The sequence below is a fragment of the Dryobates pubescens genome, chromosome Z (genome assembly GCF_014839835.1).
Source record: "Dryobates pubescens isolate bDryPub1 chromosome Z, bDryPub1.pri, whole genome shotgun sequence".
Classification (NCBI taxonomy): Eukaryota; Metazoa; Chordata; class Aves; order Piciformes; family Picidae; genus Dryobates; species Dryobates pubescens.
The window spans coordinates 85469917-85495225 of NC_071657.1; the positions used below are offsets into that span (position 1 = coordinate 85469917).

At 44.8% G+C, this 25309-nt stretch overlaps 1 protein-coding gene across 1 annotated transcript in view; it reads left to right on the forward strand.

Annotated features, from left to right (window-relative positions):
• Window positions 1-25309, forward strand: part of UBE2R2 (ubiquitin conjugating enzyme E2 R2) — a 64953-nt gene that overhangs the window by 29476 nt on the left and 10168 nt on the right. Inside the window, exon 2 of the mRNA XM_054178656.1 lies at window positions 17933-18019. Coding sequence (XP_054034631.1) covers window positions 17933-18019 — 87 coding nt within the window. The remainder of the gene's footprint in view (window positions 1-17932; window positions 18020-25309) is intronic.

The following is a 25309-nucleotide window of genomic DNA, read 5'->3' on the forward strand; positions in this document are numbered from 1 at the left end:
TGTGCTGCTTCCTGGGATAGCAATGGCTTGGATTTCCCCTCCTAAATTCACATGACAGAGGTAAGTGTATTGTCTTGCTCTCCACCGGGTTTCAGGAAGCACCAATCTCTGCTGACCTAATTAATGCCAGAGGTGATAGTTTAGCTTTCTAAGAGCTCCCAAAGGTAGTAATTTGAAGAGTAAGTATTCATGACTGCACCAATAGGTGGATGAAAAGTAGGTGTTAAAAGGGATTGTCTTGTCTTTGTATGATTGCTTAGCTATTGCTGTACAGAGGGCGCCTCTGTTAGTATAAAGCTTCTTTACAGTAAGGAGATGTTCATATTAAAAGAATTGTCTGCATGTGTTCAGGTGCACCACAACATTTTTTTAAAGCAAGAGTTTGTAGCTTTATTTTTGTACTTCCAAGAGATTTGTTAGTTTGCAAGAGTGGTGTGAGGAGTTTCTTTAGAGTGAACAGGTTCAAGATGGAAGTCCTTGTGTGAATATTAAAGTATACTATCAGTGTTCCTTATCCATGGATTTGGTGCATAGGAAAAGATGCTGTCCTTGTGATGAAAAATGTTGCCTTTTAAATTCTGGTAGAGTTGTTGAGTTTGAGATGTTCAGCATTAAAACTAAAAAGCAAGCTTGTTTGCCTTAAGCTTTGAGTATCATGCTGCAGACTTCTGCTTGCAGTAGGACAGTTAAAGGCCAAGTAGTATTGGACATCTGCAGGATATTCTGTATTGCACAAGAACCTGCAGTATTGGATATAGATCAACATAATGCTGAGCAGGCAGGAGTAGTTTTAAAGGTTGTAACACAGAGGTCTTCAGGGACAGTTGTGCTGTTTGGTTGAGCTGTTTCTGTGCACAGAACATGTGTGGTGGCACAAACAAGGTCAGTGGCTGTTGATCCTTGCTTGCAATAGGTATGTCCTGGTTTGAGCTAGAACAGAGCCATTTCTCCAGTGACTTTTACTTTTCAGCCGAGTCTTTTCTAAGTGACTGCACTTTCCTGAAGTCAGTGATATACTTTGTGAGACACTCTCTACTTCTGGAAGCAATGGCACTTGGTGTTTATAGTTCTAAGAAAACATGTAGGAAAGTTCTTGCTTCTCTTCCTCCAATAGAAAGCATGTCCAATGGTAAATCTTGTGTAGTGCATTGTAGTGGTGTAAATAAAAGGGTTTGTATGTTTCCACCACAAATCCTGCCTTGGTGTACTTTCATAGGCATTAATGGGCTGTTTAAGAGGTGCATAATCTTCTTGTTTCACAGGGCCAGTTCAACATTGGAGGGATGTGAAGGCATATTTTGCTGTATTGTGCTGAGGCAAATGCATAACCAAGAGCAAGTGAGGTTCTTGGATCGGAAACTCAACTTCCTGGACTGCTTTGAGTGCTAGTGAAGGTTGCTGCTGTTGCAGTCTCAGATGGAGACCATTCTGCTTGGCTGAAAATGCTTTTCCTTGGAGGCTACGAAAACTGGTACAAGGTGGGCTAGGAGGGATTGAGCAGTGATTCCAGTGAATAATGCTGAATGTCCAAGAACAGGAACAAAGGGAACTTTTTTTTTTTCTGGGAAAGTGCTTGGAATTGGTTCCTGCAGTTATCCTACACACCACCACCCCTGTAGTTGCTGGCACTTCAACCATATGTTATTGGAAACTCTATACAGTGTGACAGGGTGCATAACCTGAGATGTATTTTGTAAGCTGTTATGCTCCATTATTGTCTCTCGTGTGGTGAGATGCTTTTAAAAGTGCAAATGCATGTATTGCATAAGGCTTTTCTTAAACTAAAACTTGTTGTGTAGCTGCTCCTGTACAGAAATACAACTGAGAAGTTCAGAGTAAAGGAGCTAGGGGAAAGCAGTTGACTCCTCTTGGCCACCTTGCAGGGTTGTTCCATCCCACTGATCTCCAAAATCTGCCAAGACAACTCTTAAGTGCACATTGTTGCATGCCTGCTTCACTGTAGCACCTCGTGAGCTCTGGGTTTGTATGTTTTGGGGTGCTTCTGTGTGGATTTTGTTTATTTGGGGAGTTGGGGTTTTGTTTTTGGTTTCTGTGTTTCATGTATGTGGTTTTTATCTCAGGAGATTAATTGTGTGCCGGAATGTAATTGTAACTAGGTAAAAGTATAGCTTTGTAGGCTCCACAGATGGGAAAGAAATTGTGTTTTACTTTCAGTCAGTTTGCAGTGTGACTTTCATCCAAAGGTCTAACAGAGCAGCATAGTTTATTATGATTTCAATAGTATGTAACCATGCTTATCTTTTTCTCATTAAGCAGAGAATGCCTTGAAGGCTATACTTTCTATTTTATTGTATCCAGGTCTTTGAAAGCAAAGCTTGGCAAGTGATGATTACTGTAAATACATATACACTGTGTGCAGATGGCTTTTATGTTAGTTTACAAGCAGCTGTATAAATTTTGATAGTATTTGAAGAAAAAATCAGTATTAATTCTGTAAATGATTTGATTTTGGAGAAACTTAGTCTGCATATCACATGGAGTCATAAGATAGAGACCTATAGTTGTCAGATTAATCTTTCAGCTGCTAAAACCCAAACCTCTGAAGTACTTTGGGAGTGTCTACTCTGCAGTTGTTGCAAAGTGCTGAAGCAGTATTAACTTTTGGAGCCTGAACCTGTTACTCCCAACTGTTTTGTTCAGTACTTGATGCCAGATGAGCCTTTAAGTCCTCCAGTTCTTTAATGTATCTTGCTAGAACCTAAATGATAGGAGTGAATGAAGACAAATCACCAAATGTAGGGTGGTTTTTGCTTTCCTTTTATGCTAGGCTAAAGAAAGCATTACATCAGTGTTAGTATTTGTCTAATATTTCAGGGCTTCCTGTAATGAAACTAGCTTTCCAGTTTGTGTGCTGTTTAGTGTGGCTGCAACAGCTTGCTTGATTGGAGAGACTGAGGCTTTCAGGCAAACAAAGTGCAAACAGAACTGCTTCCAGCCAATACTGTCAAACAAAGTTCATGCTCTGGAAAAGTTCTTATCCAGCAGTAAAACTTTCTCAAACTCTTCCATACCTCTGGAAGATACTGCTATGTCTGTGTAAAATTGCTCAAAGGATGTGTATTCTGCAGGGCAAACTTAAATGTCCTCAGCTTCTGAGTGTAGTACTGGTCTACCTATGTCAGTACACCTTGGTAGAAGAATCAGGTAAGGATACCACTCTCTGTTCTAAGAAATGTTCAGAGGGTTTATGCAGTTAAGTACATATTATCTACAAGCTGAAGAGGACAAGAAGCAAGATCATTTGTTCCCTCATTAAAACAAGGCAAGGTAAAGCTTGTAGGCAGAGCACTATTTTAGTCTCATCCTACTTGGTACCAAGTGTGCCTGTGTCTTTCTGATGCTAACTGCTGGTAACCTGAATAGGAGTAATGAATCTGTAGGCTAATATCAATACAAGCAAGGCTGTTAGCTTCAACTTGAGTGTATGAATTCATAATCACATCTACTTTACCACCACTAGAGGCTCCTCCAAGACATGCTTTGTATGTATTTCTGTGTTGGAAGCAGCTCATGCTTTAAGTAGCATGCAGATACTTGAATCTGTCAGTGTAGCACCACTTTGCAAGCAATGAATTGTTAAAATCAAAGTGTCATCATCTTGATGGTATGGTTGAACCTGAATCATCAATTTGCAAGTTAATAGTTATTAACTATACCTGGTGAACTTTAAAGCATTGTTGACTAGAATTTTGTAGTGTTGCTTGCTAGTAAGTGACAAAAACAAGCATGGAAATATTTGTAATGAAGGGTGTGCATAGGTAACTTTTTTAATGTCATCATACTTTATCACAGCATAGATAAGACTATAATGATTGACATGGATTATTTCAGGATGATTTAGTTTTTACCAAACTGATAAGCTGGAAGTATGAGAAAATATGAATGTGATTTATTAAATAGCAAAAAATATTTTTCTGAGCCTGTTTGATCCAGGTTCATTTCCCTGGTTGATGATAGGTTAATTACACACAAGATGCTAATAAACAGTAGAATAACAGCCTAGAAAAATAAGAACTTGGAATACAGAGGAATAAACTGGAAACTTCTTATATGTGCTGAACAGCAATGATGCCTGGGTGGTGAGACGGACCACCTCGGGCTCACAACAGAGCTAACCAACAGGTAAACTAGCTATAAGCCTTAGAAATAGCCAGGTAAATTAGTGTGTGTAACACATGAACTGCTGAGCTGTTAACTACCAAACCAAGCTGAATGAAGTGGTGTTCTGAGTTTGTAGTGGTGGATGTGGAGAAGGCGGTGGATGTAGTCTTCCTGGACTTCAGCCTTAGATACTGTCCCCCATAGCAAACTCTTAGCCAAGCTGTCAGCTCGTGGCTTGGACAGCAGCACTCTGTGCTGGGTTAGGAACTGGCTGGAGGGCTGAGCCCAGAGAGTGGTGGTGAATGGTGCCACATCCAGCTGGCAGCCACTCACTAGTGTCCCCCAGGGATCAGTGCTGGGCCCCATCCTGCTCAATATCTGTGTTAATGATCTGCACAAGGGGATCGAGTCCATCATCAGTAAACTTGCAGATGACAGCAAGCTGGGGGCAGGTGTTGATCTGTTAGAGGGTAGGAGAGCTCTGCAGAGGGACCTTGACAGGCTGGACAGATGGGCATGAGATTTAACACATCTAAGTGCCAGGTTCTACACATTGGCCACAACAACCCCATGCAGTGCTACAGGCTGGGGTCAGAGTGGCTGGAGAGCAGCCAGGCAGAAAGGGACCTGGGGGTGCTGGTTGATAGTAGGCTGAATGTGAGGCAGCAGTGTGCCAAGAAGGCCATTGGCATCCTGGCCTGCATCAGGACTAGTGTGGCCAGCAGGAGCAGGGAGGTCATTCTCCCCCTGTACTCAGCATTGGTTAGGCAACACCTTGAGTCCTGTGTCCTGGTCTCTTCTTCTGGGTGGCCAGCACCAGAACAAGAGGACAGAGTCTCAAGCTGCACCAGGGGAGGTTTAGGCTGGATGTTCAGATAAAGTTCTTCATAGAAAGAGTGACTGATCATTGGAATGGGCTGCCCAGGAAAGTGGTGGAGTCACCATCACTGGAGGTGTTTAGGAAGAGACTGGATGGGGTGCTTGGTGCCATGATTTTGTTGATTAGATAGTGTTGGATGATAGGTTGGACTCAGTGGTCTCAAAGATCTTTTCCAACCTGGTTTATTCTATTCTACTTACTCTTGAATTCTCAAAACAATGTCAGCTTGTAGCAAAAGTTGACAATTACTGCAGTGTAATTTGATAGTGTGTAGGCATCTTACATCAAGTGCAGTGTGTCTTATCAAACAGCCTAACAACATAAAGACTAAGTAAGTTTTCAATACATTTTATAAGACAGGAAGAAATACCATCATGGGATTTTGGCTAGTGTACAAATAAGCCTTTTCTATTTGTTGCCATTCTTGAATTTTGGTAGCCTCAGCTTATTCCCCATACGAGCAAGTCCTGTGCTCAGGTCTTAGTGTTTTGCAGGTGTATGAATATCATTTTTCCCTGAACAGAGGTTAGAGATGATGCCATTCCCATTGTGCGCATGACACAATTTTTGATCGTGGCAGTATGCTGGAGCTTATATATGGCAGTATTTGAGCTGTTGGTGATACAGCCTACGTTTTCATAGATTAAGCATAAGTGTTCTTTGTAGTCATAGATACTCTTGTGATGATCCTATTATTCAGAAAGTGAAGAAGCTTTTAGATAAGTCTTTGAGACCAACATGACTTGTTTCTGTAGAGGCTTGTAATGTAGTGGGTTGAAAATAGCGTGCCCCCCCAACATTAAATTTGCCAGGCCAGCTCAGTTGGAAGCAAATGAAAGCTGTATTTACAAGCAAAACTACAATATACAATGGAATGCAATTAATATGTACAAAATACACAGTATTCACAATTAATAAACAGCACAAGGACCTTCCTGGTGTTTGGCCCTGGTGCCCTGCCCGGTTCCCCCTTATCCTCCTGTACATAAAATGGACAAGAGAAAGGAGCAGAGAGACGTTAGACCTAGCGAAAACAATGCAGCCAAGGTTAAGCAGAAGTGAGTTACTAGCTCCCAGAGCTAAGAAGTGAGAGAAGATTGTTTTGGTACAACTATTTACACCCAATAGTGACTTATTTACATTATACATAGAATACATAGAATAAACCAGGTTGGAAGAGACCTTCAAGATCATCGCATCCAACCCATCAACCAATCCAACCCACCTAAACAACTAACCTATGGCACCAAGCACCCCATCAAGTCTTCTCCTGAAACCTCCAATGATGGCGACTCCACCACCTCCCCAGGCAGCCCATTCCAATGGGCAATCACTCTCTCTGTATAGAACTTTTTCCTAACATCTAGCCTGATACTACTACTACTACTTCATGTTCAAGATCTGTGAATAATTTTAAAAGGCATAGCCTAAAACTACCACTAGGCTTCAGAAGGAGGTGTTTGTGGGGCTTCTGTCATACGCATGAAGACCTGTTGAAAGGTTATCATCTGTTTGTCTAGCATTCAGCTAGTGGTCTTAAACTTCAAGAGCTTAAAAAGCAAGAGTGAAGCTGAAAAATAAGCTATGGAAAAATCACCAGAAGGATCTAAGTAGAAAGTGATGTCTCACCCTAGAAAACTTCCTGTGTCTTTAAAGCTCTGTTTTGGTTTGGTGTTTTTTCCCCCCTGTTTTTTTCAAGTCTCTATAGCCATAGATGCAGCACCTCTTGCACAAGCTCTCGCTATTAGTTTCCTACTGCACTTTATCTTGTTGCTCAACTTAGACTCCTCTGGGTTCCTCCATATACAGTGTTGGTTTTGGACTCTTTCCTTCATCTGCACTTGAGTTGTTACTGAAAGCAGATTGTTGATCTAGTATAGATCTTGTTGTGTCTTCCCTGGTATTCCTGAAGTGATTGCTTTTCTGTCACACAAATTTCTTCTCAAGTCAGTCAGATATACCACTTAAGAATGACATCTATGACATGCAGGAAGAAAAAACAGATGAGTTTTAATTTCTCCTCAGTTCTTTTCTTGGTACTGGTAGGTAATACTGCATAATGTTAGAGCTATTTAAGAGCTGCTATTAGTTGCATAATTGCCCAAGATTCCCCTGAGCTTCCTACAAGATACAGCTTTCTCTGTCTATATGATCAGATCCCTTGCCTGTATTTCCATCTTACATAGGTCTTAAATTTCTGTCCTGACTTGAAATAATTTTCACCTGTGGTAATCTGAAATGGTTCTGCCTGACTGCTAGTCTTATGGTGTATACCTTCAAATACATTGTCAGTGGCTACAATTAATTAGATACAGACTTGAATTTCAAGAATATTCGTTCATGTACCAAGCTCAGCTTGATTGTACTGGTTGCGCTTTTAACAGAATTGTAAGATGTACCTTGAATATCTGTGCTGCACTGCAGATTAATCAGCCTTTAGCTGGCTTTATTTTCAGGCAACCTATCAGCAAAGTGAGGATTCTGGCTTTATCCAGATGTCAGTTGAGTCACAGACATGTCAGCTAGTTGGAACATAGCTCGTAGAACTATCAGTGCTAGCTTTCAGTTCAGTGTTGTACTTTCTCCTCTATATCCATCTGTCCTGGAGGATGTCTTTTGAAGTGTCTCTGTGTTAGTGATGATCAAGAACAACTACTTTGCAATTTCTTGTACAGCTGTGTGTAATTAGGTTTTTAAATGGGGCATGGTTGTTGTAGCAGGGAGGTGACTTCTTCAGGACATGAGGATTGTATACGAAGGGATATGTTCTTCAGTAGCTCTTTCCTTAGGTCCGTGTTGGGAGCATGCAGAGTATATAGTACCTACCATAAGGCAACTTGAGTTATGGTTCAAACAACAGTAGTACTTTGGAACCAATGGAAGTCAAAGCAGTTGACTTTTCTTTTTTTATGCCCTCGTGACTACAGGGATTTAGTGTAAGAGTAGTCTTCTGCCTGGCAGAATCTGTCACACACTTGCAGGAGCTGATACTGTGGCAGATTCAGGCTGGTAACTGTTGCTGTATTTACCCCCAGCCCAGGCAAGATTACTTCGAGTGTGATAAGTAGCAGCTTAATACTCTACATGCCTTGATAATCTGCCTCTGTGTTTTCATTTTTGACTGAAGGTGGGTGTCTGTGTTTTGAAGTCATTACATTAATTAAATGTATCATAAGCATAAAGGCTTCCTTTCCTTACTAGGCTAATCCTCAAACTGAGAATTAAGTAATATTGTGGAATTGAGGGGCACTGTCTTGTTTTAAAATCTCAAGCTGAAATGTGATTCACCTTTCTGCAGTTCTCATTCCTTGCCATCTAATTTGCTGGCAGCGAAGTCATTGCTTCTCATGACTACACTGGTTGTAGTGTTGTGAGCTCCAAATCTAAAGCACACTGCAGGAGTGGTGGGATGCAGAATGAAAGAATGGTGAATGCCTCTTGAATTTGATTCCTCATTAGCAGAAAATACCCCAAACCAGTTACAGTAGAAACAATAGCCTGAGGATTCAGGATGGGTATGTATCAGCTAAGGCACTTACTTTAGCTTAAACTTGATCTGTTTAAAGCAGCCTATGGTGATGGAGGTGACAGGCAAGTCATTATGAAGTAATGTGAAAATAAGCTTTTGTGCCTCAAACATAGGCAAACACCTTCTGACACCATGCTGGCTTCTGTGGAGAATGCTGGGCAGGGAGGCAGCTTGCAAAGGTGTCAGACCTTACTGGCTCATCAGGATTATAGACACTTTGCAGATAGGTCATACACTGGGGTTATGTATAATGCAGTTGTATCAGTGTAGGATTGTAAATCTGGAGGAAAGCAATGCTGACTGTATTGCCATGGTAGGAGGTGGTGCTGCTATGTTTAGATTTTTGGTTGAAAGTGTTAAGCAGGCTTGGTTACCATTGCTGAGTAAGTGTGACCTCTCTGCCTAGATTTACTGCCTGTGACCAGTTCTAAACAGGAGGATTATGATCAGCAGTGCAGTGGCTGAAAAACAAGTAGCAGGGCTGCAAAAGTGCTTAGTTGGCTTCTGTGTGGCAGCCAGACTAGGTAAGATTTCAACTGCAATTCCTGGGTGCTTTTGGTTTCTAGAAACCTATATCCCTGATTTAATAAAGGCTGGTACGCCAGTTTGAGAAGTCTTGTCAGAACTGCTGCCTGTCATGCTGAGAAAGGCAAAGTTGTGTAACACTGCAGCACAGAGCTATGGTTTACACTTGCAGTGCTATAAATACTCCCTTCCCCTTGCTGCTTATGAAAGAGATGACTTCATTAAGACCTGCCCTCTGTTTTTAGCAGAACATGTGACTGGCTGTTGCTTGAGGAGAGCTTTTCTCTTGCATCTAGTCTGACTTGCACATGAAGAGAGTCAAGGTACTTTGTCATTTGCTGACTGGTGAATGGTGCTTGTTTAAAGATTTGTCTAAAAATAGTTGAAACAGGCTGAGGGAAAGAGTGTGTGTATATTGTGTTTAGCTTGGACATCACTCAATGGATGTAGGTTTTATGGCTCGCTTCACCCACCAAAGCAATCAGCTCTCTTTTGGTAATTATGCAAAATGGGTAACAAATAGGTGAGTTCATAGAAACTCTGCCAAGCCTCATGGAAGGTGCTTCAAAACTGGAATATGCTTTGGTTCTCATTGCTGTAGTTCAGTTTGCTTAAGTAATGCTTAGGATGAGTCTGAAACGTATTGTCTCGTGCTCAACCATTCCATTGACATGCTTGTGTATAAAACTGCTTTGAGAAGGTAAGTTGCTTACCCAGATCATGAAGGTTCAAAATATGATTGAACAGGGTGCTGAAGATGATGTAGGCTAATGCAGTTCTTAGTAAAAGAGACTGTCTTCTCGACCCTGAAGCTCTGCAAGTGGAGGCAGATTGCCATTGTCAACCTTGACTGAAGGACTTTCACACATGATGCTAGTGGTGTTAGTAATGTAACATGGTATTTTGAATATGCAGTCAAATATTCCTGCCACTGCTTCTCCAAAACAATTATTTTTACAAATAGAGATGGAAAATTGCTTTTTATGTGAAGAGGACACAGACTGTTTCTGAAACAGCTACACTGGTGTTAGGACTTTATCAGCTCAGGTACCAGCATCCTCAGTTACACCTGCACTAGGACTGTTTTGGGTGCCAGCTTCTCTTCTGAAGCAGAAACCTGAGAAGAGATTTATGATTTGGAGTAAACTTCAGGTGCAGTATTGCTAAGTATCTTTGCCTCCTTCAGCAATACTAGACACTGTAGGAAGACTTAAGTTTCTTATATTTGGAGTGGCTCTTCCTATTTTGGTTCAGTGAGGAAGTCAGTATGCTTGCACAGCTAAAAATCAGAACTGAGTTTCTGCCTGGAAAACAGTCACCCATACTAGCCTCTCTGCATAACACGCATTCAGTGAGCCTGATTTTTAAGCCATACAATTTCTGCACAATCTGTGAACAACCAGAAGGCATTAGCACAATCTCAGCATAAGATCTTAAGTAATAGCAGAAGTTTCCTCACATCTGACTTGTTGCAGTTTCTGATTATATTCAGTCATAATTCCACCCCCACCCCCCCTCTTAAAAGCAGGCCTGATTCTGGAGGGACAGTCTAGTAATATTTCAGTATGGGAATTCCTGAGAAAACAAGAGAAACCTCTCTATGAGGTCAGCTTTCTCACATGGGAATTCGAAATTGCTTCAGTATTCAGCTTCTCTGGACAAAGATCAGTAGAACTGTCAGGTCAGCAGCTTGCCCTGCAGAAGAGAACTGAGTAGCTCTGCTTGCTGTTAGGTATTATAGCTGCTGGTAGTTCTTTTCTGTGAGGAGGTGGCACACAAATGCAAAAGATGAGTGAAAATGGCAGTTCACAGAAGAAATACTTGGATGGTTCAGAATGACACAGTTGCCAACTCAGTATCTCTTGCTGCATGCAGCAGCTTCTGCAGTTACTGCAAAGATAGTGTTTTCTGTAGCATCATCTAAAGTCAAACTGACAATAAAAGTAATGGAAGCTAACCTGGCAGTTGTTAGCCAAAGGTGGGTAAGTGCTCCTGTAATTTGCTCCTGGGCTATGAGGGCACTGATCTGCAGTTCAGGGGAAAACACTAACATGGCTCTGTCTTAGGAATTTATACTAAGGAGTTCAGAAGTCTAACCACATCTATAAATTGTCTTGCTTTGCTGGTATCAGCCTGGGACATAAAGCTGAGGCAGGAAAAAGGTCTCTCTGAAACCATGAGTACTGCCGTACTGACCTGGGGTCAGCTGGAGGTGGGCACTTGGCCCTGTGCTACTGGGGCTGTGCTCAGTTTTGCAGTCAGGGAGGGGAGGAGTTTCAAAAGGGCACAAGTGGCCTCTGTCCAAAGGAAACTTCGTATCTGGCTTCCATCCTGTCCCCCAGTTTCTGTCCCTGGCAAGGTCTCTTTGTGAGAGTGTTAACAGCTGTTCTGTCTGCAGCTGGATGCTCCCTGACTCAAGAGCCAGGACAGTAGGTGTTCCTAGCCAGAGCTGAAGTGGTGGGTACATGGCTTAAATTGAGTGGCACAATTAGCTGGGTGAGATCCTAAACACAGCTGACTTGTGCAGGCTCAGTCTCTAGATGGTGAGTAGCAGCTGCCAGGCACAATTACCTTCATGAAGGCTGGAATGAACAGACAAACTCTAGGTTCTTCAAGGGAAGCAATATTTAAAGAGATTAAAAATCCTTTTGTTTCTTTTACCTAATATTAGAAGATGGCCTGGTTTCCAGATGCTGCTTGATCTAACTTTATTGTCCAGAGCAGTTTATTTACTTGAATCCCTTGAGACACAGCCCAGGCAGTAATGGTGCTGAAGGAGCTTGGATGTAAACCAGCTTAACAGGGCTGTAATGAATCCCTTCTGTATCGTGTGGCTCAAGTATGATGTCATATCTATTGTTAGTCCCAATCTGAGATTTAAGGGGTGAAAGACTAAAATGTAGATGAAGGCATTTTCTGTTAATGGTATAGTTCTAGCTTGGACCATCATGAAGTAGGCTTTCTGCCTTGGTCTGGATGGGGTGACTTAAGTCTTAGCTAATATTTCATTTACTGATAAAAGGGGTTTTGGTGAAAGGAAACCTAGTTTTTACCTAAGGAGTCTTTCATTGGAAATGACAGCTTTTGGTAATGCCCCAGATAACTACATTAGCAAGTGTATACAAGATACAAAATAGTGAGAGACAGAATGGGCTCCTGTCAAACCAGTCTCTGCCTGTATAAGTTAACCTCAGGTCTTAAGTAATTTTTGCCTTACTGACTTGTGCCTGTATTTCCTTTCTTTGGAAGTTTTTATGTCCTTTTAATGAGATCTAGCTCACTCTTCACCTTCAGATCTTCGTGAGTTAAATTCCTAATGAAACAGTGCAAGTAACAGAATTTAAGAGGTTTGCTGTTGGTGGTGTTCATATGCTCACTGCAGCAGCAAGGGATGTTTTTAGGCCTCACGAGACTTAACTGACCTGGCTACTCATCTTTGAACTTGGATCATGGATGTGGTCCTAGTTATTGAAAAGCACAGTAGAGGTCAGTAAGCATTGATGTGGTGCTGCTGGGAAATGACGCCAGAACTAGGCCTGAAATACCTGGCTCACACTTGGCTCTTCCATAAGAAATTACTCATGTCCTAAATTGTCATATCTGGAGCTGGATTATCAATACAGGACCTGCATGTTTACCTTGTCAAAGAGTTGGCAAGGTAATCTGGCTAGCTTTAGTGTTCCTTCACAGGTTCTGAAGTGGGATGATACTGAGGTGCTTCAAGCTTCACTGATGTATGAGAAATAGGCTGCCAGTACTTACTGATGACCTGCACTGAGTGTGTTTTCCAGCACATAATATTTAATACCACATGTGCTAATCCAGGCTTAATGTGGAAGAGGGGAATCCATTATATGAACTGTATAAAGGCTTGATGTATTAGAAGCAGTAAAGGTGTTTTGTGGGATTGGATACTAACACTTAACCCAGTAGAAGTCTGTAGCTGCTGCACTGGTTGGCTTTCCTGCATGTTAAATGAGCATTGTGTATTAGCAGCATGCATTAGGTGTGCAGCTCCAGGAAGTGGAGATGTGCACATTGAGGAGCCTGGTTATGGCTCTTACAAAGAAAAATGAGCTGGCCCTGTGCTGTCTGCCCAAGTACTTGTATTCTTACTGGGACAGTGTGGGTGATCTGTAGAAGACCTTGGTGGTACCTGCACACAGTCAGTAGGAGCTTGTCTGTGGTCTGAATGTATCAGATGATTACCCAAAAACCCCACAAAATAGCTTAAAAGGTTGAATGTTTCTTGTGTGTGTGATCTTACATACCGTTTCCAAAAGATGCTTGGTTACACTGGTGCTGCTTTTTCATAAGACTTGCATTAGGCTTTTGATGTTTTAAAATAAAAATTCTCTTTAGCTGGTGCTTCCAGAAGCACTGAGCAGCCACCATAAAAACTCCTGATGCCCCTGATTTTCCTAAATCAGGTCAGTGGTGGTGTTGGTGGCTCTCCAGGAATTGCGTGCTTTTCCACGTTGCCTTTCTGCAGAGCGACAGAGGATGGATTCACCATTTCTATTCTTGCTGCCAAAAAGTCAGGGAGTTAGGTTTTGTCAACCTGAGAGGTGCTCCCCACTGAGAGGGAAGTGATCCCAACAGGCAAGTGTCAAGTTGAGTGCAGGGCAAGATCTCCAGAGACAAAATTCACTGTATTAGTTATTCATTGTGACTGAATTGGGACTTAATTCAGTGGTAGGTAGAAACATTAGGTTTGTGTTTTCAGTCAAATAGCATGGTGTGTGCCTGGACTATATTTTTTCTGGCCCATTGAGATTTTGCTATGGGTTTGTCTTATCCAGGTATATAAAAATATATAGAAAAATAACAAAGCTTGAGAAGCAGTCACTAATGGGAATACATGGAGCAAGACAATAAAATATGGAACAAAATGGCTATGGTGGTAGCATGATTCTTAAAATGCAGTGTGGTGTAAATTGGAGGTTGAAGTTCTTGTGCAAGAGCTGTAAATGCCTGTAACATGCTGAATATTCTGCCAGGCTGATCTGTTCAGTGTAACATCAGAGGAGTGTATTCTTTTGCTAGGGACCATGGTTAATTATATATTGGGGAAGAGGGGTATGAGTTGATGACTGTCTCCACCTTCCTGGTACTGAATATATTCAGTGGTGTCAAAGAGCCACAGCAAGCAGGTGGATGAAATCAGGACACTGAAACAGGATTATTTTTATTTGGTTTAAGTTCAGCTAGATGAGCCAAGCATATGGTGAAGCAGTAATGGTTGGGTACTTATAGATGGAGGACTGAGCTTCATCTTTAGTCTCGTAAATTGGCTTGTCTGGTTCTAAGCAAACCATGAGATGCCCTAAAACTCTGCCACCCTCTGGTACCTAGCAGCCTGACTGAACGTACCAGCAATAAGTTCAGAAGCTGATTTATTTGACTTACCTCAGTGAAATTGTGTGGAGAAAACCTCTTTTAGATAGAGCTCACAGAAATAAGGTTATTGCCTAATTCAGTCTCTTGTCTCTTGGGTTTTTAGTGAAAAAAAATGGCCTGTAACTATGGCTGTTGCTTGCTGCATCTCAGCAAGCAGTCTTGCAGCTTATCATGGAAATTCTAGGGTTGCTTCACCCACTCAGAAACCCAAATAGCATTCAGTGAGAGCAGACTGGGTTTTCATGATTGATCTGACAGAAGTGATGCTGAGTAATTATCTGGGAGCAGTTGGTAGTGCCCTCGAAAAGTGTTCAGTTTCACTTTCTAAATCCTGGATGATCTCACCAAAGGAACCTGAAAATGATGCTTTTGTTGTTGTTCAGAAAAAATCCCTGCCTGTAATGTGGGGTTTTTCCAAGTTTTGGTGGCTTTTAGCTCTGAAATCAGTTTGTAGAGAAGCTTTACTTTATGCTTCAGTATAGCATCTTAACATGCTGATAAGCCTGTGTTTAGCATGTTATGTGGCTCTGATTTCTCAGATTATGTGACTGGGTCTGGGCAAGTGTGGGTCTCAGCTGCTGCACATGAGATGGAAGGATTTCTCTAACTACATTCCCATTGCATTTTCTGGCGCCAGAGCTCAGGAAGCATCCTTCATGTGGCAAAACATGAGCTTTATTTAATTCTGTAATGGTTATTGCAGGCAGATAGCCCTTTTCTGTTGAAGAATTGCAGCTGTAAAACAGGACCTAGACATTTGAAACACCCTTTCAGGATATACTACCTGAAGGGAGGTTGTAGCCTGGTGGGGGTTGGTCTCTTCTTCCAGGCAGCCAGCACCAGAACAAGAAGACACAGTCTCAAGCTGCACCAGGGGAGGTTTAGGCTGGATGTTAGGAAGAAGTTCTTCATAGAAAGAGTGACTGGCCATTGGAATGGGCTGCCCAGGGAGGTGGTGGAGTCACCATCACTGGAGGTGTATAGGAAGAGACTGGATGGGGCACTTGGTGCCATGGTTTAGTTGATCAGATAGTGTTGATGATAGGTTGGACTCAATGATCTTGAAGGTCTTTTCCAACCTGGTTAGTTAAATTCTATTCTACAGCTTGTGTGTGAGTCTGCAGCATGTAGAGAGACTGTTGTGCCAGGCTCAGCCTTTGCAGTGATCTTGAAACAAACCCCTCGGGGTTAGACAATTTGAGAGCAGAGGGTTTTTACTGAGAGAACTGAGACCTGTGCCCTCAGCACTGTGACCACATGGGATATAAACACGATAATGGTGGTCTACTACTGGCAGTGTGCTGCCCTTGTTTGTTTGTTTGTTTGCCTGGAAACTATACCTGTGTGGAAGACACATAGGTTCTGCCAAGAAACCTTGTAGCTAGCTCAGCCTTGGGTTTTGTTGTCTTTTGCATACTTAATCTCAGTTCTTGGGCTTCTTTTCTTGGATATCATGAAACTGTACATAAACACAGCCATGGGCTTTTTGGGGAAAACCCCCAGTGGTCCAGAGGATCCTGCAGCTATGTGATGGAGGCATTTCACAGATTGCATTGGGTTGAAAGGGACCATCACAGGTCATGTTGTCTAACCCCCCTGTACTGAGGAGGGACACTTCCAACTAGATCAGACTGCCCAGAACCCTATCAAGTCTGATCTTGAACATTTCCAGGGATGGGCCCTTCACCACATCCCTGGGCAAGGTGTTCAGTATTTCACCACTGCTCATAAGGAACTTCCTCCTTATGTCCAGCCGAAATCTGCCCTGCTCCAGTTTAAAACTATGGCCCTTGTCCTATCACTACAAGCCAGCCTAAACAGCCCTTCCCCAGCTTTACTGTAGGTCCTCTACAGATACTGGAATGTAGCTATAAGGTCCTCTTCAAGCCTTCTCTTCTCCAGGCTGAACAGCCCCAGTTCATTCAGCCTGTCTTCATAGGAGAGGTTCTCCAGCCCTCTGATCATCTTGGTGGCCCTCTTCTGGACCATTTCCAGCAGGCCTGTGTGGGAGCTGAAGTGAATCTTTGCCTTTGGTAATTTCTGCCCTGTTTCTAGTGCAGGGTGTAGTGTTACAGAGCTAGGCATGTCCTTGTTGCAGCAGCCACTCACTGGTATGGTAATGAGGCATTTGCTTACTCTTCTTGGAGTGGTGCCTTTCATGTAACTGACCTTAAACCCAGCAGTCTTAAGACTAAGTGGGTTGTCAGTCTTTTGTGAGCATGCTGTGGCGAAGGACTGTGGGTGAGGGCTTGGTGCTGCTGTAGCAGACTCACGTACAGTCAGTATTGCAAGCAGGCATGTACAGAACATGAAAGCACATGGGCTGATGAATTTGCTTCATAAATGTGAAAAGAAAACCTTTTCAGGGCTACTCAGCACACTGGCCCTATAAAATTTGGTTTGTGAGGCAAAGGCATATGGCAATCTGTAGGTAAAATTCAGGCCAGGTACTTAATGGTTCAGTAATCAAATTTGATTGCCTGATTCTGTTTCTAGGAATAAAATTTTACATAGTTTGTCCTGTTGAACAAGGGCAGCACCTGTAGTCCAAGTAGCATGGCTAGATATGTAAGTGTTAGGAGGCTGCCTGGGATTCTGTTCTCATGTACATCTTGCTTTTGGGATCTTGTTGCATTCTTCATCACATGTGAGTCTGAATGTGGTGTAGGGGCCAGAAGATTCCTTTCTGGAGTTCCTACACTGGACCAGTGGTGGGGCTTCCTTGCTGGGCTGAGCAGTGCCGAGGGAAGGGTTTACACTCCACAGTGCAGCAAGCAGCATGCGAGTCGCCCTGTCAAAGGAGAGTGGTTTTGGCACTTAATTCGGCCAGTTTCAGTCCTTCTGCCCACTGGCTGGCTTTTCTGACTGTTGTGAATGGCAGGACATCACAGTGAATATCTACTTCTGGGATCTCTGCGGTCTTCCCACAACTGACTCAGCTCCCAGTCTTGCCTGCAGCTGGCACCTGACCACTGGAAAGTAATATTTATTGTTGTGGTAGTCCATCAGTATTTGGTTCATCAGTTTGCACAGGTGGATGGATGAGTTCAACTGTCACACAAGAAAGGAAAAAAACGCTTTGGATCTCAGTAGTGCAAATATCTAACACAGTTCATTTCCTTGCAGAAAATAATCTAAAATGTTTGCATTGGCAGATGTGAAGCAGGTCCTTTACAAACCCGTTTTGCCCTGTTTAATAGCTGTTGTTGAACTGGGACATAGTGGATGCATTTTGGCTTGTTTTCTGAGCATTATGAGCCCAGGCAGTTCTGGTGTTCAGATTTTTTGCTCTTCACTCAGCATTTTGCTGATACGAAATTGTTCAGTGTTATACTGTGGGGCCACGTGGGCACTGGTGTATGTAATGAACACTCTAATGGTCTTAATTGAAATTGTGGTTTCCAGTGTTTTCACTGTAATGCTTGCTTATTGATCTCTTCTGTTTTTGTAACTAAATATTTTGCTTTCTTTTCCAGGCTCACATTAAATTTCCTATTGACTATCCATATTCACCACCTACCTTCAGATTCCTGACCAAAATGTGGCACCCCAACATTTATGAGGTAAGGTGTTTCTTAAAACAGTTTCTCAGGCATGTACTTCTTTAAACTGCTGGAAGTATTGAAGGTACTAAATGTCTTCAGCCATAACTAAAATGATTAGCTATTGGTATTCAATGTCAGCTTCAAGGCTGAAGAGTTTAAATCTAAATGTTGTAGGAAGTGTTGTTCTTGTAGGCAGGGCTGTAGCCCTTTCCATATCAGCAAGTGCAGCAGGCAGCCCTAGCTGAAATGCCATGCCATGAGCACTGGCAGTTTCAGGGGATTCCTGGATGAAGACTGGTTGTGTAGGGTGTTACCCTGCTGTGATACTTGGGCAGTTAGTTGTTGTTTGTATACAGTTCAAGTAGAGTTTCATTTGAGCACATCCTACCAGATTGTATTCTGTCTTCCGCAGCAGTCAGCCTGCAAAGGAAGGGGACGGTCTGCAGGTGCTCACACTGCAGAGAACTGCAGCTTCAGGAGGAATAATGTACAGCCTGGTGACCCTGGGACCAGAATGAACAGATAACCCCCCACTCAGTGTCTGCTAGGCAGTTTGAAGTGACCCTTAAGTCAGTCCATGCATAGGACATGCCAAGAGTATAAAACTGTGAGCTGTCAAGTCCATCATTGGTTCAAAAGTGCCACATTTCTTATGAACTGTATTTGAAAGCTATGAAAGCCTGTTCTGACTCAAAACTTGGCTTTTAATGGAGGCCAGACAACTCTTTGCTGAATTTTTGGATATCCAAACAAGTGTCAGCCTGCCAGTAGTAGTGGTGAAATAGCTTGATGACCTAAAGGCCTTTCAGAATGTTTGCAGCTCTGTCACCTTATCACAGGTTCTTTCCATTAAAGGCTCTGCAGACTTCCTTTGGACTCACTTTGAAACAGGAGTGTCACTTCTCTTCCTTGATGTAAAAAAATGATGGCTTCAGTTGATGCCATGGGCTTGGAAGGTCCTTTTCCAACAAGTTGTTGGTGTGAAATGTCCAGCATGAAATGACCATGCTTAAAACATCATGGTGAAAACCTCACTGATGGTGTAGTAATAAATGGCCAAAAGTCTCTCCAAACATCAGTGCAGAACAGAATAGTAATCAGCTTTAATTACTGGATGTGCAGGAGGATTGCCCTAAGACCATGGACATGCTGACTTCAGGCACCTGGCTCAGCACAGAATCTCGCATGTAGCCCAAGATGGGTGTTTCTGTAGAAGGCCCTGTTTTGGTTACATGTGGATTTGATCCACAAACAAAGGTAACTTTGAGACCAACAGATTATTGCAGATCCATACTGTGGATGATTCTGAATCCAGACATTTTCATGCAGGAGGTGAATGAGAAATGGTTATGTACAAGTTGAGTCTTGGAAAGGACCTCACCCAGTCCTGGTGGGAAAGATGAAAAACTGGCTCTAGAAACAGCTGAAGACAGAAGAAGGAACTAACCCTAAAGTTGATGGGTATCTGTTGAGGTTACTCTTCAAATACTCAAGCACTCAGCTTTGTACTTTTTGTTCATAGCAGTAGCTCTTGGAGCTGAGGGAATCTGAAGCGGCTTGCAGGGTGTTTTGGAAGCAACATTTAAGCAATGAAGATGAGGTATTGGGACAACTCCAAAAGAAACTGAGAATAAATCAGTGAAGGTCTTGAAGGTTTGTCAAGAGGAGGCAGGGAAAAAAAAATCTCCTGGTGCAAGGAAGATGAAAGAAACCAACAGTTTACAGAATTTGGTGGGGGGACCAGATGGAGAGGTTGAGTCTAATATTCTGGTTCTGAGCATTAATACCTGAGGGACTTCTGTGGTTTTGGCCTCTCCAGTTTACTTGGGTTGTCTAGTTGAATTGTGGTAAAACTGTGTTCACTGGTTCTTTCTTCTGAGAGTTCTTATTTGTAATAGCAATAGAGGGCATTTCCCTCTGGCAGATGCATACCCTATTGTCCTTGCTTTTGTCTTTCAAAAATATATGTAGGGAAACTTTCTGTGCTGACCCCCAAACCCTTGTGCTGGTGGCATCAGGCCCCCTTGACATCTTTACTCTCCTGGACACTGATGCAGTGCTGCCCTGCTTGAATTTCTAAACCTGTAACATTGGTTGTTACAAGAGGGAAACTTCTCTTACCTTTGCTTCCCTCTGTATTTTCATATGGCCAAATACCTGCTTGTCCACATGCTGCTGACCTGGTTGTTTGAGGAACTTCACCCAAGTGCTGTGGTTGCATTTCCGTGGTCACAAGCACTGCATTATCCCAGGAGATGGTTAAAGGAAAAACTGGGTCATTGCTCTCTACAACTACCTGAAAGGTGGTTGTAGACAGGAAGGGGTTGGTCTCTTCTCCCAGGCAACCAGCACCAGAACAAGAGGACACAGTCTCAAGCTGTGCCAGGGGAAGTTTAGACTTGAGGTGAGGAGAAAGTTCTTCACCGAGCGAGTCGTTCACCATTGGAATGTGCTGTCCAGGGAGGTGGTGGAGTCACCGTCCCTGGAGGTGTTCAAGAGGAGATTGGATGTGGCACTTGGTGCCATGGTCTAGTCATGAGGTCTGTGGAGACAGGTTGGACTTGATGATCTTTGAGGTCTCTTCCAACCTTGGTGATACTGTGATACGGGGATTATTAATAAAACTGTGAACATAATCTAATGTTAGTAAGGCTGGCTTCACCTTGAAATGCTACTAAATGCTACCTAAAATGCTGCCGCGCGCGAGGGTCCTTTCACCACAAAGCCGTATCGGGACCGCGCCGGGACCTGCAGCCACTGGGGATCGTCTGATTCTCTCCTGTTCGGGCTGTGGGAGCCACTGGGACCGCGAACATCCCCTGAACACACTGCAAGGTCGGCGGGAATCATCTCTTTGTGCCGCTGGGGCTCGTGATCGCTGCGTCACCCCCGGCTGATTTAAACGTGGTTTGCTGCCGCACGCGAGGGTCCTTTCATCAGGAAGCTGTATTGGGACTGCGGGAGCCGCTGGGACCAAGAACATCCCCTGAACACGCTGCAAGGTCGGCGGGAATCGTCTCTTCGCGCCGCTGGGGCTCGTGATCGCTGCGTCACCCCCCGCTGATTTTAACTTGGTTTGCTGCCGCATGCGAGGGTCCTTTCATTGGGAAGCCGTATCGGGACTGCGGGAGCCGCTGGGACCAAGAACATCCCCTGGACACGCTGCGAGGTCGGCGGGAATCGTCTCTTCGCGCCGCTGGGGCTCGTGATCGCTGCGTCACCCCCGGCTGATTTAAACGCGGTTTGCTGCCGCACGCGAGGGTCCTTTCATCAGGAAGCCGTATCGGGACCGCACCGGGACCTGCAGCCACCGGGGATCGTCTGAGGCACTAGATGCCATTGAGCTGGAGATTAGGGACGATCGGGTTGAATGCTTGTGGGCAAGAATTAGAGGGAAGACCGGCAGGGCAGACATCCTGGATGGAGTATGTTATAGACCACCCAACCAGGAGGAAGATGTTGATGAAGCATTCTATAGGCAGCTTAAGGCTGTCTCAAGATCTCCTGACCTTGTCCTCATGGGCACCTTCAACCTGCCTGACATCTGCTGGGATCTCAACACAGCAGAGAGGAGGCAGTCTAGGAGGTTCTTAGACTGCATGGAGGACAGCTTCTTATCCCAGGTGCTGCGTGAGCCTACCAGGGGTAAGGCTATGCTTGACCTCCTCTTCACCAGCAGGGAAGGGCTGGTGGGTGATGTGGTGGTCGGAGGCTGTTTAGGGGCCAGCGACCACGAGATAATTGAATTCTCGGTATTCGGGCAAGCTAAAGAGGGGCAGCAAGAAGACCTCCACTCTGGACTTCCGGAGGGCAGACTTCAGGTTGCTCAAGGAAATAATTCAGAGGGTTCCTTGGGAGAAAGCCCTTAAAAATAAAGGGGTCCAGGAGGGCTGGACCTGCTTCAAGAAAGAGCTGATGAAGGCTCAGGAGCAGGCTGTGCCAGTGTGCCGGAAGAGGAGCCGCCGGGGCAGACGGCCAGCCTGGCTGTGTAATGAACTTATAATAGAATTAAGGGAAAAAAAGAGGTTGTATCACCTTTGGAAGAAAGGTGAGGCAACCCATGGAATGTTTAAAGATGTTGCTGGGTCATGTAGGAAGAAAATTAAGGAGGCAAAAGCACATTTGGAGCTTAGACTGGCCTCTGCTGTGAAGGACAACAAAAAGTCCTTCTATAAATATATTAATAGCAAGAGGAAGGGCAGGGACAACCTCCACTCCTTGGTGGACATGGAGGGAAATGTTGTATCACAGGATGAGGAAAAGGCAGAGGTACTTAACACCTTCTTTGCCTCAATTTTTAATAGCAGGAAAGAACGTCTACCAGACAGCTGGCCTGCAGAGCTGGCAGAAGGAGCCAGGGAGCTGCATAGATTCCCTGTGTTCCATGAGCAAGTGATTTGAGCTCTCCTCAGCAGCTTGGACCCCCACAAGTCCATGGAACCAGATGGGATCCATCCTAGGGTGCTGAGAGAGCTGGCAGATGAGCTGGCCAAGACACTCTCCATCATTTTTCATCTGACCTGGCTCACTGGAGAGGTCCCAGCTGACTGGAAGCTGGCCAACGTGGTACCCATCCACAAGAAGGGCCGGTTGGATGAGCCAGGGAATTCCAGGCCTGTCAGCCTGACCTCAGTGCCAGGCAAGATTATGGAACAGGTCATCCTGAGTGCAGTCACACAACACTTAGAGGATGGCCAAGGGATCAGGCCCAGCCAGCATGGGTTTAGGAAGGGCAGGTCCTGCCTGACCAACCTGATCTCCTTCTATGATCAGGTGACTGCCTGGTGGATTTGGGGAGGCCTGTGGATGTAGTCTACCTGGACTTCAGCAAGGCCTTTGACACCGTTCCCCATAGCAAACTCCTGGCCAAACTGTCAGCCCATGGCTTGGATGGGAGCACACTGAGATGGGTTAGGAACTGGCTGGAGGGCCGAGCCCAGAGAGTGGTGGTGAATGGTGCCACATCCAGCTGGCAGCCAGTCACTAGTGGTGTGCCCCAGGGATCAGTACTGGGCCCCATGCTCTTTAACATCTTTATTGATGATCTGGACGAGGGCATCGAGTCCATCATCAGTAAATTTGCTGACGACACCAAACTGGGGGCAGGAGTTGATCTGCTGGAGGGTAGAGAGGCTCTGCAGAGGGACCTCGACAGGCTGGGCAGATGGGCAGAGTCCAACGGCATGAGATTGAACACATCCAAGTGCCGGGTTCTGCACATTGGCCACAGCAACCCCATGCAGAGCTACAGGCTGGGGTCAGAGTGGCTGGAGAGCAGTCAGGCTGAGAGAGACCTGGGGGTGCTGGTCAACAGGGCAGGTGGTGGGCAGGGACACCTCACACTAGATCAGGCTGGCCAGAGCCAGACAGCATCCATCAGCTGAATGAAACCACAGTGTGAAATCTCACTCCTGGAAAACAAAAGCAGTTGCTGCTTCACAGCTACAGACAGCTGGTTGGAAGGTACAAGTTACACTGGTGGTCCATGTGTGGATGGTGGGAACAGGCCTTTTACCCCATGGGGCTTCCAGCTGCACGAGATCCCTGTCGCATCAAATGGCCTTTTAACTATTGTCAGGAGAGTTGTCATATCTTAGTGCACCCAACAGACCCTGCTGCACCCAGAGAACTTCCCTTGGAACCCAAGGGCAGGAATTCCCAACCAGATGGAGTCTCTTACCTTACACCTTCTGGTCCTTGGCTGTACATGGAAGTGCAGCACCTTTAGAAGAAGGAGACATTTAGGAGCAGATGTTGGTCAGTTAGAGGGTAGAAAGGCTCTGCAGAGGGACCTCGACCGACTGGACAGATGGGCAGAGTCCAATGGGATGGCATTGAACAAGTCCAAGTGCCAGGTGCTGCACTTTGGCCACGGCAACCCCATGCAGAGCTACAGGCTGGGGTCAGAGTGGCTGGAGAGCTGCCATACAGAAAGGGACCTGGGGGTGCTGATTGACAGCTGCCTGAACAGGAGCCAGCAGTGTGCCCAGGTGGCCAAGAGGGCCAATGGCATCCTGGCCTGCATTAGGAATAGTGTGGCCAGCAGGAGCAGGGAGGTCATTGTGCCCCTGTACTCTGCATTGGTTAGGCCACACCTTGAGTCCTGTGTCCAGTTCTGGGCCCCTCAGTTTAAGAAGAACATTGAGGCACTTGAACGTGTCCAGAGAAGGGCAACAAGGCTTGGGAGAGGCCTTGAGCACAGCCCTGTGAGGAGAGGCTGAGGGAGCTGGGATTGTTTAGCCTGCAGAAGAGGAGGCTCCGGGGTGACCTCATTGCCCTCTACAACTACCTGAAGGGAGGTTGTAGCCAGGTGGGGGTTGGTTTCTTCTCCCAGGCAACCAGCACCAGAACAAGGGGACACAGTCTCAAGCTGTGCCAGGGGAGGTTTAGACTCGAAGTGAGGAAAAAGTTCTTCACTGAGCGAGTCATTCGTCATTGGAATGGGCTGCCCAGGGAGGTGGAGGAGTCACCATCCCTGGAGGTGTTCAAGAGGGGATTGGACGTGGCACTTGGTGCCATGGTCTAGTCATGAGGTCTGTGGAGACAGGTTGGACTTGATGATCCTTGGGGTCTCTTTCAACCTTAGTTATACTGTGATACTGTGACAGTAGACTGAACAAGAGGCAGCAGTGTGCCCAGGCAGCTAAGAGGGCCAATGGCATCCTGGCCTGCATCAGGAACAGTGTGGCCAGCAGGAGCAGGGAGGTCATTCTGCCCCTGTACACTGCACTGGTTAGGCCGCACCTCGAGTACTGTGTCCAGTTCTGGGCCCCTCAGTTTAGGAAGGATGTTGACTTGCTGGAACATGTCCAGAGAAGGGCAACAAAGTTGGTGAGGGGTTTGGAACACAAGCCCTACAAGGAGAGGCTGAGGGAGCTGGGGTTGCTTAGCCTGGAGAAGAGGAGACTCAGGGGTGACCTTATTGCTGTCTACAACTACCTGAAGGGAAGTTGTAGACAGATGGATGTTGGTCTCTTCTCCCAGGCAAGCAGTACCAGAACAAGAGGACACAGTCTCAGGCTGCGCCAGGGGAGGTTTAGGCTGGATGTTAGGAAAAAGTTCTATACAGAGAGAGTGATTGCACATTGGAATGGGCTGCCTGGGGAGGTGGTGGAGTCGCCATCACTGGAGGTTTTCAGGAGGAGACTTGATGGGGTGCTTGGTGCCGTGGGTTAGTTGTTTGGGCGGTGTTGGATTGGTTGATGGGTTGGACGCAATGATCTTGAAGGTCTCTTCCAACCTGGTGTATTCTATACATAGAATACATAGAATAAATATGTATACTAAAAAATAATTCTAGATTGAACA